The sequence below is a fragment of the Sinocyclocheilus grahami genome, unplaced genomic scaffold, assembly GCF_001515645.1.
Source record: "Sinocyclocheilus grahami isolate Dianchi unplaced genomic scaffold, SAMN03320097.WGS_v1.1 scaffold95.1, whole genome shotgun sequence".
NCBI classification, from domain to species: Eukaryota; Metazoa; Chordata; class Actinopteri; order Cypriniformes; family Cyprinidae; genus Sinocyclocheilus; species Sinocyclocheilus grahami.
In genome coordinates, this window is record NW_015505274.1 from 655,908 (window position 1) to 670,968 (window position 15,061).

Genomic DNA, 15,061 nt, shown 5'->3' on the forward strand with positions numbered 1-15,061 from the left:
AAGAAAACAGATAGAATAGAAAAAGAATAGAGCAAGCTAGTGTTAGAGGCCTTTTGTCTCTTTATTTGCTTTTGTTAATTGTATAATAAATAAAAAGAAAACAAATAGATAGAATACAAAATTATTAGAGAAGCAAGTGTTAGTTTTATTTTTTTTAAAGAAAACAAGCAGCTAGTAAATAGAGTGCAAGTCTAAAAGGGGCAAGTTTTTTATTAATTTTTTTATATAAAGAATAGAATTAGAATAGACAGTGCTAGAGTTAGAGGGTCAAATAAAGATGGAAGAGATGTGTTTTTAGCCGATTCTTGAAGGTGGTTGCTCGGATTGAGTTGGGCAGGTCATTACACCAGGAGGGAACATTTAATTTAAAAGTCCATGAAAGTGATTTTGTGCCTCTTTGGAATGGCACAATAAAGTGACATTCACTTGCAGAATGCAAGCTTCTATAGGGCACATAAGTCTGAAGTAATGAATTTAGGTAAAGGGGTGCAGAGCCAGTGGTGGTTTTGTAGGCAAACATTAATGCCTTGAATTTTATGCGAGCACCTATGGTAGCCAGTGCAAATTGATAAACAGAGGTGTGACATGCATTCTTTTCGGCTCGTTAAAAATGAATCTTGCTGCCGCGTTCTGGATTAATTGTAAAGGTTTGATAGAACTGGCTGGAAGACCTGCCAAGAGAGCATTGCAATAGTCCAGCCTGGACAGAACAAGAGCTTGAACAAGGTGTTGTGAAGCATGTTCCGAAAGAAAGGGCCTGATCTTCTTGATGTTGAATAAAGCAAATCTGCAGAACCAGGCAACTTTAGCAATGTGGTCTGAGAAAGTCAGCTGATCACTCCAAGGTTTCTGGCTGTTTTTTGAAGGAGTTATGGTTGATGTGCCTAACTGGATGGTGAAATTGTGATGAAACGAGGGGTTTGATGGAACCACAAGCAGTTCTGTCTTGGCAAGGTTGAGTTGAAGGTGATGGTCCTCCATCCAGAAAGAAATGTCTGTTGGACAAGCTGAGATGCGATCAGCTATCGTCGGATCATCAGGATGGAATGAGAGGTAGAGTTGAGCGCCATCAGCATAGCAGTGATATGAAAAGCCATGTTTCCGAATGACAGAACTTAGTGATGCCAGGTAGACAGAGAAGAGAAGTGGTCCAAGAACTGAGCCCTGAGGTACCCCAGTAGTTAGATGTTGTGACTTGGACACCTCACCTCTCCAAGATATCTTGAAGGACATATTTGAGAGATAAGACTCAATCCATTACTAATTATTAAATTACAAACAATTACTTTTAATTTATTTCGAATATTGTGTACAGTAAAACATTAAGTATCACCTTTGTCTAAGAAGTTTCTCCTAAAATTTCAAAGGAGAAATTTAAATAGAAATGAAGATGCATGTATAGAGCTATGAATGAAATTAATATGGATAGCATCATTTAGTCTAATTTGATGAGAAATGTTTTGAAAATGAGTTTTTCCTGCATATGCTGGTATCTTGGCCCTTTGAGACATTGCCAAGATCCTTTCTGAAGCTACAAGATTACTCTCTGACAAAAGAGAACTCATTTGTGTTTTTTTCTTTCTGTGTGTATCCAAGTAAGCTATACTGCCATAGAGTTCACCTTTCTCTCTCTCTCTCTCTCTCTCTCTTTCTCTCTATCCAGCCTAATGACCCTGTAACAAACATCTGCCAAGCAGCTGACAAGCAGCTCTTTACCTTAGTGGAGTGGGCCAAGCAGATACCTCACTTTTCTGATCTCCCACTGGACGATCAAGTCATCCTCCTGCGAGCAGGTGCGTTAGTAAATAAACGTAAACCGCTTTTGTTTGAGTCCTGCAGACATTGACCTGACATGACCTGTGTGCTGTATATTTAGTCTTCCAGCTATGGAGTTACATCTGAAAACAGCATCAGCTAATGAATTGAGTATGTTTACAGTTATGTGACATTACAGTCTATTCCAGAAGCATTTTGTTTTGATTCAGAGATACATTTGATCCAGCCTCGGGCCACAGCATCGATTAAAGAAGGAATTCCATCTCATCTTGGAGTGAGAGTCCTTATTCTGTTAAGGATGATGGCTTCAATATAGACAGAGGGAGAATAAGAGGCTGGATTGTTCTCGCCGCTCACATGTTGCATTTATTTCATTGGGCTGTAGGTTGCCTGAGGACAGTAAAACTCTATTTAGTGTGTTTTATTCAGAGCCTCAGAAATGGGATCGAACTGTGTGAAACTCTGACAATGTATTAAAAAACGTAGAATGTCCTCATTAAAACTCAATATCGTTTAAGAACATGCAACTTAAAGGGATAGTTTACCCAAAAAGGAAAATTCTGTCATTAATTACTCACCCTCATGTCGTTCTAAACCCGTAAGACCTCCGTTCATCTTCGGAACAAAAATTAAGGTATTTTTGATGAATTCTGAGAGCTCTCTGACCCTCCCATAGACAGCAGTGTAATTACCACGATCAAGGTCCAGAAACGTAGCAAGGAGATCGGTAAAATAATCCATGTGACATCATGGGTTCAACCGTAATTTTACGAAGCTACGAGAATACTTTTTGTACGCAAAGAAAACAAAAATAACGACTTTATTCAGCAATTTGTCTCCTCCACGTCACCCTGGTGCCATTTTGGAGAGTATCCACTGAACGTAAACAGCTTATGCTATTCTGTGTCAGCTGCGTCACGCGGATACTTTTTATACGTTGTTTACGCTTTGATTTGAATGAAAATAACGTATCCACGTGATGCAGCTGACACAGAATAGCATACGCTGTTTGCAAACAAAACGTATTCTTGTAGCTTCGTAATATTACGGTTGAACCCCTGATGTCACATGGATTATTTTACCAATCTCCTTGCTACGTTTCTGGACCTTGATCTTGGTAATTACATTGCTGTCTATGGAAGGGTCAGAGAGCTCTCAGAATTAATCAAAATTATCTTAATTTGTGTTCCGAAGATGAACGGAGGTCTTACAGGTTTAGAACAACATGAGGGTGAGTAATTAATGACAGAATTTTCATTTTTGGGTGAACTAACCCTTTAAGTTGATATTGAGCTATAAGAGTAAACACGTACAACAGACAAGGCCACCACATAGAAATAGAAATAGCTGTGTTGCTCTCTTTCCTGTTATCTTTGTTTGTTTGGTTATTATTGTGCTTTTGTGCTCCTGTCCTCTGTTGCTAGGGTGGAATGAACTCCTGATCGCCTCTTTTTCGCATCGTTCCATAGCTGTGAAAGATGGGATATTATTAGCAACAGGCCTTCACGTCCACAGAAACAGCGCACATACTGCCGGTGTTGGAGCCATCTTTGACAGGTTAGTAAACGTCCAGGGTTTCAGAGAAAAAGCCTGTACAATTTCTGAAGAATGTCTTGGCTGTTCTTTTTACTATAATGAGAGTAAATGGGCAGAGGGACTGTCAATGTTACAAATGACAAAGAAAAAAAAAGTATATGGCTTATGCGCCTAAGTAAAAATCTGAAGTAAAAATCCCATTCATTTTCTTCCTAGGCGAACTGATTTTTAACGATAACTTATAAACTGTTAAAGACAGACTGTATGTGAGCTATGAGATTGTTAATTGATAACATATGCTTTTCTTGAAGCCATTAGCTGGTTTTATTTCAAAATATCTTTTAAATAATCGTGTTTAACAGCAGAATTCCCATTGTAAAACTATACATTTCCCATGATTTTGTAGAGAAATCCAGCAATCAGAAAACTGAAACAAGCTAATCGTGCCAACGAGCTCTTTAGCAGCTGCCCTCCTTCATGAAGCACTGCAAATTACATATTAGAGTCAATCTTCCTATGCATATTTTGCAATAAACATGAAATATTTTTATACACAGTTTTTGAAACAAAAGTTTTATATGTATCTGCCTTTTTTAATTTGAACGTCATTCTCAATGCTTCATGGGATTGTATTTCTTTCCCACATTAAAGCCATTAAATACACAGTCTTGTACCTTTGTTCTTTTGTCAGCTTTTCAAAAAGTTTTTTCTAGGGATACCACTTTTTCCAGTACTCGCCCGATACTGATACTTTTATTTTTGGTACTTGCCAATACCGAGTACCGATACCGATATTTTTATTGCATTTGTACATTTTTTAAATATTGGGTACAGAAACCAAAAGAGTATGTATAATGTTAGTTGGTTAACTTAATTTATCAAATAGATATTCAAACCAAAATTTATTCAGACACCTTCAACATTTCTCACATTATCACAGTTTATTCGCTATTGTTTAGAAAATGGTAATAAAATATGACAAGAACTCAGAGTTCAACTGTGTCAGAACAAATTCATCTTGATAATGTTAGATAATTTTGATAGAAAGGAATGTAATAGATTACAATCAACCAAAAATAATTCAGACAACTGTTAGTATGACAGTATTATTTACACAACTATGAATACTTTGTCGGGCAACCCTTAGCCTTAATGACAGCCTGTAGTCTCCTGGGCATGCTGTCAACCAGGTTCATGCAAACCTCACTCAAGCAAGCAAAACACGCGCAACGCGTGCACATATTTGTACTGGTGCAGAATGAGAGGGACAAGTACAGTACAGCCTAGCGCATTTCACATAGGCTGTTAGTTTCACTTTCGCCAGAAAGGTTGAAAATAAAAGATGTTTATAGTGAATGCCCCTATAAATGGATACATATACTTCGTAGTAGACATCCTTAACTCCTTTCTGCTGTCTGTTGTTCTGTTGTCAGTGTTTCTTTGTTTTAATATGGTGCTTATCACATGCTGTGTGGTATCTGCGTTGGTATCGGGGCATTTTAACGAGTACGAGTACAGGAGACCAGTATCGGGCCCGATACCGATAGGTGCATCCCTAGTTTTTTCTTTGAATCAACGTTTGTTATGTTGTGATTTACCTCTTAGCTGGCTGGTTTGGTTCGTGCCTTCTAACTCTTTAACAAAGACTTTTTAAAAATCCATATGGGAAAAATTTATGGGAAAAGAACCTTTGAAAAAGTGTGCGTTGTTGCACTCTATATTCCAGATCATCTGAAGCCGTATGATAGTTTTGTGTGAGGGACAGTCCAAAATGTAAGCCTATAATCACTGAAAATCTCAAATCAAATATGGTGCCATTAGACTGAATGTAACTTTCTGCCTTTTCCACACAAAAAACTATCATAGGACTTCATAAGACGCGAATTATAGCGTATGAGTGTTATTAACAAATTCTATGACACTTTTACTTCTTTGTCATTTTTGGAGTTTGATAACTCCAGTCCCCATTCACTTTAATAATATGGAAAAAGAGAAGCCACAACATTCTCCTAATCATCTCCTTTTGTGTTCCATGGAAAAGTAAAAAGTCTTATAGGTTCGGAATGACATGAGGGTGAGTAAATGATGACCAAATTTTCATTTTGGGTGAACTATCCCTTTAAATTCAATGACACCATTCAGTTTATGCATATGGTCTTGTGATCTTCTAAGAGACCCTTCAGGGTCCTCATGGCACACCCTGTGGAAGATTTGTGACAGCCGTAGGTCATGCACACATTAATTTTTGAAAATAACCTCTATATTGATGTTAGACGCTGCATCATGAAAGTGCCCTCCACGTCTTACTTTTGATTGATGACATTTGTACATTAAGCCGTATGGCAGTTTTATGTAGCGCTGTGATAATGTTTCACTGGCAGCGTGAGATATGCTGGTGTCCTCACTAATGAAATATATGCTGCCCGGTCCATCTGCAGTAGAAATGAATGTGTCTTATAAGACATAATGACTTTGATTTTCATGGCGATATGAAAACTAAATATATAAGGTGGAGTGATGATTCACTGGGCCTGTTTAATAAGTTACAGAACATTTCCCAGCATTTTTAAGGGTACATTGGAGTAAATGAATTTGCGATTAATCAGACTGGCTGTGCTGCCTGTGAGCGTAAAGATTTGTGTCCCTTTTTTTACAGAGTGCTGACAGAGCTTGTGTCAAAGATGAGAGACATGCAAATGGACAAGACTGAACTTGGATGCTTGCGGGCCATTGTTCTGTTCAATCCAGGTACAGTAATGTATATTTAGACAAACACATGTGCACACAGCACTCTTATACAAGTATGTTTAAAATACCACTTCAGTTTGATCAACCTACCTTGCTATTTGTTTTGGCAAATTCCTAAAGAAAATGTGTTGGAATAAAGCCAGAAAGACTAAATGAGATTCCTGTGATTATAAACCTTAATATAGCTAAGCTTATAGAAAGCAGTATATACTGGGTACTGCATACTTTTCTAAAAATAAAAAAGTAAGTAATGCAACGTTGTGACAACATTGTTGTCAGGTGACCTCTATGTTCATCCCCAAACAATAAAAATAGTTGAGTCAAATAATGAGTCTAGAAAGTTAAAATAAAATAAATATCCAATGCTGTGGACAAATATAGTATGGCCAGCATCCTCTCTTTAGATGTACAGTATGTGAAGAACATTCTTAGATAGCGATGCACTTTATTTTGGATTTCTGAAATAGCTTTATCTACAGCCTAAAGTTATTGATTCAGCCTTGAAGTTATTGATTAAACTAGCAAAACCCATCAACCACAAGACATGTTTACACAGCACACAAATGCACACTACTGTTCAAAGGTTTGGGGGTCGATTTATTAATGCTTTTGAAAAGTCTTTTATGCTCACCAAGTATGCATTAAAGGCTGTAATATTGTAAATGGTCTATGCTGAATTTGTGCTCAAGAAACAATTCTTAATATATTAATGTTGAAAACAGTAAACCATGATTAACAATGATATGATTTTCAGGGTTCTTATGATATATCTACATTTTACTGACCCCAAACTTTTGAACTGTAGTGTAGCATCAAATAAAGTGGCCCAAAATGACACCTTAACATTACCTTGTTTGTTTGTTTGTTTTGGTAATTGTTGCTGTGTATCAGACCAAGTGTGTATATAAGGATTTACCTACAGATACTTATGAAACATATTCATAAAGCTGAGTGTGTAAATACCACTTTATCTTGAGTAGTTCACAATAAATTGTGGTTTTTGTTAACTCTTAGATTCAAAAGGACTGTCTAATCCATCAGAGGTGGAGGCTTTAAGGGAAAGAGTGTATGCATCTCTAGAGGCCTACTGTAAACACAAATACCCCGATCAGCCTGGGAGGTACACACACACACACATCTCTCACATTTATGTATGCTTCATTTTTTCGCTTGTATATAAAAATGAAAGTAATGGCACAAAACAAAAAGAATGCTACAGCGATTTAACAGAGGGACTGGATTCAGAGTGAACATGAGCTATTTTTCACTTTCATTTAAAGTCAGCAACATTTGCGATCCATTTTCTTACATATAAAGTCAATTTTACTTAAATACATTTTTTATTTAATCTCTTGTACACTACCGTTCAGAAGTGTTTGTTTTTTGAAAAAAAGTGCTCATTAAAGCTGCATTTATTTTATCTAAATACAGAGAAAACAGTAATACTGTGATATATTATTACAATTTAAGATAACTGAACATATTTTAAAATATAATTTATTCTTGTATTGCAAAGCTTAATTTTCAGCAGCCGTCAGTCTTCAGTGTTACATGATTCTTCAGAAATCATTCTTATATGTGAATTTGCGGCTCAAAAAAATATTTTATGGAAACTTTGATACCTTTTTACAAATTCCTTTGTTAGCAGAAAGTTCAAAAGAACGTTTTTTTATTTGAAACAGAAATATTCTGTAACATTATAAATGTTTACTGTCACTTTTGATCAATTTCATGCATCCTTGCTGAATAAAGTATTAATTTTTCAAAAAAAAAAAAAAAAAAAACCTTACTGACCCCAAACTTTTTCAATGGTATGCTATTAAAAAAAATTAAAATAAGAAAACAGCTGAAGTATTACACTGTGCTCATCCAAACATTGACATCCACTGTTTCACGGACAGATTTGCCAAGCTGTTACTGCGTCTGCCTGCCCTGCGCTCCATCGGTCTGAAATGTCTTGAACATCTCTTCTTTTTCAAGTTAATCGGAGACACGCCCATCGACACTTTCCTAATGGAAATGCTGGAAGCGCCACACCAAATGACATAAGGGAATAATTTCTTTTCATCTCCGCCCCTCTGACAGAGGGTACAACTCATGTACAAAACACTACAGGAGGCCACAGGACACATCTCTGATCTCACAGGAGAGGACCGAGTAATTCTACCTTGGCGTTTCATCAGAAACATTGTGCAATCCACAAAATACTGTGTAATGGTCCATTACGGAATACCACGCAGGATGGATTTAGTGAGTTTTTTTCCTGGTTTGCATGCATGTTTGGGAAGTCTCATGGAGATTTTGGTTTCTCATTTCTTCTGCCTTACAGAGGTCTACCTCTGCTTTCTTTTGAGTACAGAGCCAAACCGCTTCATCTCTGAACTCACAATCATTTTGCTGTGAATATTCAGATTTCATGAGAGGGAACAAAATACCTCGGATGCACTTCTGCATGCAGCTGTCCTCAAAAAGCACATCACTGTATCTGCCATTGGAAGTTTTTGCTCAAACTGTGTAGTTAACAGAACCACAGTAACATTTTCCCCCCCAGGCACTTAGAAATTGCTTCTTTTAAGCGGTATTGTAATACATCAGGATTCTGAAAGTCCATCTTCATGAGGAAGAAACTGCATGCAGTTTGGCTTTAATTCCTTTTCTTTTTGGAAGATAAATGGGCCTATGAATAACAGAATGGTCTAAAAAGAATGAAAAGCAGGTGTACTCCTGGCTGAACTCACGCTGTATGAAAATACAATGATTCATTGTTAGAATTGTGTAAAAAATACTGAAGATTTTTCATGATGCTTTGCATCTAAAATTCAGCGTAAATATGTATTAAGTATTTCCAAAGATTTTCAATAATGTTATATATATATCATCTGATAATTCCCGGCAAGTGGGTGTTTGTGATTTGAAAATATGCAAGAAGTAAAAGGAATCCAGATGATAGTCTGGCATCAGGGAATCGCAAGGTTTGGGAAGTGCCATGCCTGTCCCCTATTGGAAAAGTTGTTACATTGCAGCTGTACTCATCTGCTATTACATGAAGTTGTTACAGTTTAAGAGTTGTAATGCTTGGCAAACATTGCAAAATAACATTTCTAAGCCTCAGGTTGATACAAATGCAATTTTTGGTTCTGTTGTGCAGTCTTATCTGTGTCATAAGGAAGAAACTGTAATAATGATAGATTTCATAACATTTGTATTACCGCATCACACCTCAATTGCAGATTGAGCCAATCTGAACCAGTGTTGTCATGATGACAATTTCTTTTAATAACTATTATTTGAATTCGGGAGGTATGTGTAGCAGAAGCAGTTGTCAATAGCAGACATAGTGCAAAAGACCTACTGATTTAGACAAAACATTCTGCCAAAAGATAATTCCAGGCCTCACAGCAACATAAGTATTCAGTCTAATATGCACATAAACAGCATTTACTGTCAATGTGATTGTTATACAGAAACTGAAGTTCTAGTGGTCATGTTTTTATGCTTTGACCAGGGAGAAATTTGAATCGGCCATCAGGGAAGATCAGTAGACATTTGTTTGTTCTGACATTGGACATCTTTGGCCTTTCATTACTCCAAAACCAGCATATTTAGAATGTGCATACAAGACCCCTTGCTGAGGTATAGACAAAACACAGACAATGTAAAGCGCTCTTGGGTTTGCACTGTGTTGGACTAGTCAAACAGGGTTTGTTAGACCATCAAGAGCCAGGCACATCTTACCTGATATCAGCTACAATCCTGATGTGCCACTATCAGACATCTGTAATATTTTCCTGTGAGGCACCAATCCTTCACAGGACATATCAACAAAACACAAAAGAGATGCATTTTAAGATAATTATCTATTTTTGTACAAAGTGTAATTTTTATTCTCTATATCATTATTTCGTCTGTTCTATATTGTACACATTGTTGGTGTAAATATTCATTTTTAAGTGGAGCCGTGCCCTCAAACCTGGACTGAGCGAAAGGTTTACATTGCAAAGGCTTCTCTGTTCCTCTGCCATTTGTTTTCATGGTACCCTCACCTGAGAGCTGAGGACGGCTCACTCATTCTTTTTTTACAAGACAAATGGAGGGTGTATTGTGTATTATCCTATTATGTCTGTTCAAAGGACTATTAAATTTCAGATTGTAAAAAAAAAAAAAAAATTGTTGTTGTTGTCTTTAGCAAACATCAAAACAATTTGATAGTTATGAATAAATGATATATAAGATATCACACACACGTATATGTATATATATGTGTGCATGTGTGTGTGTGTGTGTGTGTGTCTGTGTGTATAAACCAAAACATTAAATAGGATTAACAGTTTCATATTGAAAAAAAAATCATGGAAATTTACCTACTGCTCCAATGGTTCAAACCCAAAACCATGAAAATAAAACGGAAGACAAATTGATGCCTTCAAATTCAAAGCTTAAATAGTGGAAAATAATGTTAGAAACAATTTAAGGATCCAAAGGATATTATAAATTCACATATCAATATCAATGATTGCAAAATGCTTAAAGGGGTCATATGATGTTGCTAAAAAGAACATTATTTTGTGTATTTGGTGTAATGAAATGTGTTTATGCAGTTTAAGGTTCAAAAAACACATTATTTTCCACATACTCTACATTATTGTTTCTCCTCTATGCCCCGCCTTTCTGAAACGTGTCGATTTTTATAAAGCTCATCAGTCTGAAAAGCGAGGTGTGATTGGCCAGCTATCAGTGCGTTGTGATTGGCCGAATACCTCAAGTGTGTGACAGAAATGTTATGTCCCTTACCATACTGTTGATGCCCTGTCCGGCTGGAGCGACGAGACAAAAACATTAAAACCCTGCAGAGGCAGGCGGGCTTGAGAACAGCGCAGCCGGCGGATTCGACGAAGGAGCGTGCGGTGGGCTTGCAGCAACCACATGTGGCGACCCCGGGCTGGACTCCGCTTCGTCCACGGTGAAAGCCGATCCGGTGATCCACAGCGCGAAGTTGATGTATTTCCTCAGCGACCAGCACGGATCAGCTCTAGGCATGATGAAGTGGATATCGTCCTTTTTTGGAAGGCCAACCAAAGTAGTTTCGCTTTCACAACGAAACACATAGCGTCTCGACATGGCGGCAGCAACAACAATACTACAGCGAGAATAAAAGTTACGCCTTCTTTCTTTTGTGAACATTTGGGCGGCGTTATGCAGCTCTTTCCACATCGTGACGTAGATATGTGGGGGCGTGCTAGAACGAGCCGTTTTAGGTAGGTGTGGCTGACTCTTAACTTTTATAAAGAATATCTCTTTGGATTTGAGACTTTAATCTTTGCAACTTTACAGATTTTCTTTATGCACCAAGAGCTTGTAACACTCCAAAGAGAAAGGAAAAATTTAAATCACATCATATGACCCCTTTAAACAAAAAGCAAAAAATCTGATGACAAACAAATTTCATCAAGGGACCTGAAAATTCTCTTGCTTGACAAAAACATTTATATATCCATTTTTGATATGTCAGCCATCTTCACCCAACCAGATCAATAAAACAATAGAATTTATGATTTAATATAAAACAATTGCTCCTCAGTAATAAATCAAAGTAGTAGATTATTACAGTATATTAAGGGGAGAACAGGCTTAAAGATGAGTGAGATTGTCACTATTCTGAGCAGACAGGACCTGCCCATCTAGTAGATAATAACCCTGCACTAGGTGCTATCATGGTAAAAGACGGACACTATTGGAAGTCGTCAGTCTGAAGTTTTCTACTAAAGCCTCTGAAAGTGCAGTGCTTTAATTTAACCATCACTTTTCCACAGTTTGATGGTCTTGTTCTCCAGGGCTGCAGAGGCAATGATGTTCTCTGTAGAGTGACAAGCTGTCGAGATCACTACATCTAAAAACAAAAATACATCACATTTATGTTAACAAAATCAAAGAGGCTGCCATGTGTTTGAGTCTGGGAGGTGTAGCAAATGTCATATACCTGTGTGCCCCTGTAATTTCTGCACAATTTCTTTGGTCTGCAAGTTCCAGATATATACCATGTTGTCTTCAGAGCCTGTGACAATCCACTGAATGAGAGCAAGACAGATCCAGGTTATTCAGAAACTGGTCTAAATAACTACAGTATATAACTATGTATTAAAACAAATACTTTGACAGAGTGGAACAGAATCTCCCTTTCCTCCAGTCACAGAAAAATTGGCAAACACACAATACTTTTCAGTTTTATGTCCAGTATATGTCTTGAGACACACACAAAAAAAATACAAATAAAAAGGTACAATTGATCATTTAAAGGATGAAACATTACCCACAGATACTTAGCTCTCTAAATGAGGACATTTCATAGACATTGTATTGTTTATACAGCTAATTATAAACACTATAACCTTACCCTAATAGAAAACCTTTTTATTTATTTTATTTTTATACTGTGTTTACAAAGGAGGACGTCCTCAAAAGGATGTTTTGTCAGATTTATTTCACTTCTGGTCACAAATTTGTCCCCAAAATATGGTAAAGTAGGCACATACAAATTTTTTTTTTTGACTATTTCAGTGCGGACATCTCATAATCTTCCATTTTTTTATATCACATTAATTATACTTTTTTATCACCTAACCAAGGTTTGAAATTAACACCCGCCAACCCGCTAAATGCGGGTAAAAATCAGATGTGGTTGGTAACGCTGTCAAATCACTAGCCAATTTGGCCGGTTACTTTTCGTAAATTATGTTCACTCATTTATTTCTTGGGGAAGTTCATGCAGGTCAAATCTGAGCAGGTTCAGCGTGCGCTTTTATAGTGCGCTCTTTCGTTGCATGACTCAGTCTATTAATATGCATTAACAATGATCACATACTTCAAGATAAGGAGTCAGAAAATGTATAATTATATAAGTTCATATAGTTAATCAATATCACACGAAGAGTGCCGATTTTTCTTTAAAAATCAGCATGGTTACAAATGTGATATTTATTTTATACAACAGTTCAATAAACAATAAGTTAATATCTAGAGCCAAGGTTTGAAATTAACACCCGCCAACCCGCTAAATGCGGGTAAAAATCAGATGTGGTTGGTAACGCTGTCAAATCACTAGCCAATTTGGCCGGTTACTTTTCGTAAATTATGTTCACTCATTTATTTCTTGGGGAAGGTTTATTTCTGTCTTTTTTTTTGGCCATGAAGTTATGAATGGCCGGTAACTTAATAATTTAGTAGCCAAATTGGCCGGTGAGTGAAAAAGTTAATTTCAATCCCTGCACCTAACCCAACCTCAGCTCTAAACATAACCCTCACAGAAACCAGTGCAAAACACTAGATTTAAATATAATAAACATGATTTTATCGATTTGTAAGCCTTTTTAACTGAGGTCTGGCTCACTAGTTGGTGTTCAACATTTGTATAGGTTTGATTGTACAAAATGTCCTCACTATAGTCAATAATAGGACATTTTTGAATAGTGAGGACATTTCGTACAATCAAACCTATAGAAATTAACATATTAGCATGATCAACATATCATTAATGTAGTAACACACACACACACATATATATATATATATATATATTGGCGGACAAAGTACTCAACTCCATTACTTGAGTGAAAGTACAGATACTGCTGGTCAAATATTACTCCATTACAAGTAAAAGTTGTAAAGACTGATTTTTACTTAAGTACTTTTAAAAGCAAGTACTTCTGTACTTATACTTAACCCCTTAACTGTCACCGTGAATTATATATCACTTGAAAGCTTAGAAGCCCAAGATTCATCCTGTGAAACCCATTTTGAAATCGGACATTGCGTTACCGTGGAAATGGTACTTTAAAATCTTTTGGCAGTCTCCTCCCCCTTAGTGGGCAGTGTCAAGTGTCATATTACAAAATGCATTACGGTCTGTTAGAATCAAATTTTTTATAATCTTGACAAATATCACTGGAAAGGTCTGAGTCTCAGGATTCCATATTTTGTGGTTATTTTGAGATAGAAGTAATATTGACAGAGAAATCTAGACATTTGTGGCATTAAAAAATTCAATGGAATTTGGATGGCACCCGGTGGCTGTTTGTGGTATGATGCCCTAAATAAAATCTCAGGAACCTCCATTTTTTTCATATCAACCTCAAATTTGGAAAGTAACTTATTTAAACATAAGGCTTTAATGTTATACCAATTTTAGAGTAAAACCTGTTATGTAAAATATTTATTATAAATAAAATAAAATTAATATAGTGCATTTTATTTAAAGTAAATTTAAACTTCTATAACTTTTTGATACTTTGTGGGAAAAAATCCAATTTTGCAATAATCTGCTGATTTTCTTCTTTAAAAAGAGACCAACCTTGTGTCTGTATTCCAAAGTGTTCATAAATTACAACAATTTAAGTTTGGATAGTGCACTTTCATGCCTATTTTAAAAAATGGGGGGTGACAGTTTAAAGTACCAAAAGTAAATTTCCTTTTTTATGTCAATGCACTGTTTTATTGTTGTACGTAGAACTTGCAACACTTCTGAAGCAACTTACTGAATACACTGACTAGCTTGTAGTATCTTTGGAATAAAGAGCTTTTAGAATGTTTAAAAACCAATGGGTAAAAAAAATACTAAACAAAAAATTATTTAACACCTCTACACCCCCACAAAAGCAGGATGGTAGTGATCTCACACAGCTCTGACAGTGTGTGCACACATCTATGTGTAGCCATTCATCCACATTTGAACAGAGTGGACAGTGAAATACTGTAAATACAGAGTGATAAGAAAGAAAGAAAAATCAAACCTGCTTTAAAACCCAGCAACACAACTGTAGCTGTATAACTTTACAACAGCAACACTGCTTTAACAAAAAAGCAAAACAGCAAGACTTATTTGACATCAAAACAATTTTTTTTTAAATGCTGTCTAATCGCTCTCGCTGTACTTTGATGTCACACACAGAACGGTCTGTGCAGTGCTGCTTCAGTCAAACACCTATTGTGTTTTATTAGGAGATGCACA

At 36.4% G+C, this 15,061-nt stretch overlaps 1 protein-coding gene and 1 pseudogene across 1 annotated transcript in view; one reads left to right on the forward strand and one right to left on the reverse strand.

Annotated features, from left to right (window-relative positions):
* Positions 1–8,962, forward strand: part of LOC107587702 (retinoic acid receptor RXR-alpha-B-like) — a 62,481-nt gene extending 53,519 nt beyond the window's left edge. Inside the window, exons 6-10 of the mRNA XM_016275586.1 lie at positions 1,664–1,793; positions 3,201–3,333; positions 5,969–6,060; positions 7,075–7,180; positions 7,962–8,962. Coding sequence (XP_016131072.1) covers positions 1,664–1,793; positions 3,201–3,333; positions 5,969–6,060; positions 7,075–7,180; positions 7,962–8,109 — 609 coding nt within the window. The 3' untranslated portion in view covers positions 8,110–8,962. The remainder of the gene's footprint in view (positions 1–1,663; positions 1,794–3,200; positions 3,334–5,968; positions 6,061–7,074; positions 7,181–7,961) is intronic.
* Positions 8,963–11,849: 2,887 nt separating this feature from the next.
* Positions 11,850–15,061, reverse strand: part of LOC107587703 (WD repeat-containing protein 5-like) — an 18,946-nt pseudogene continuing 15,734 nt past the window's right edge.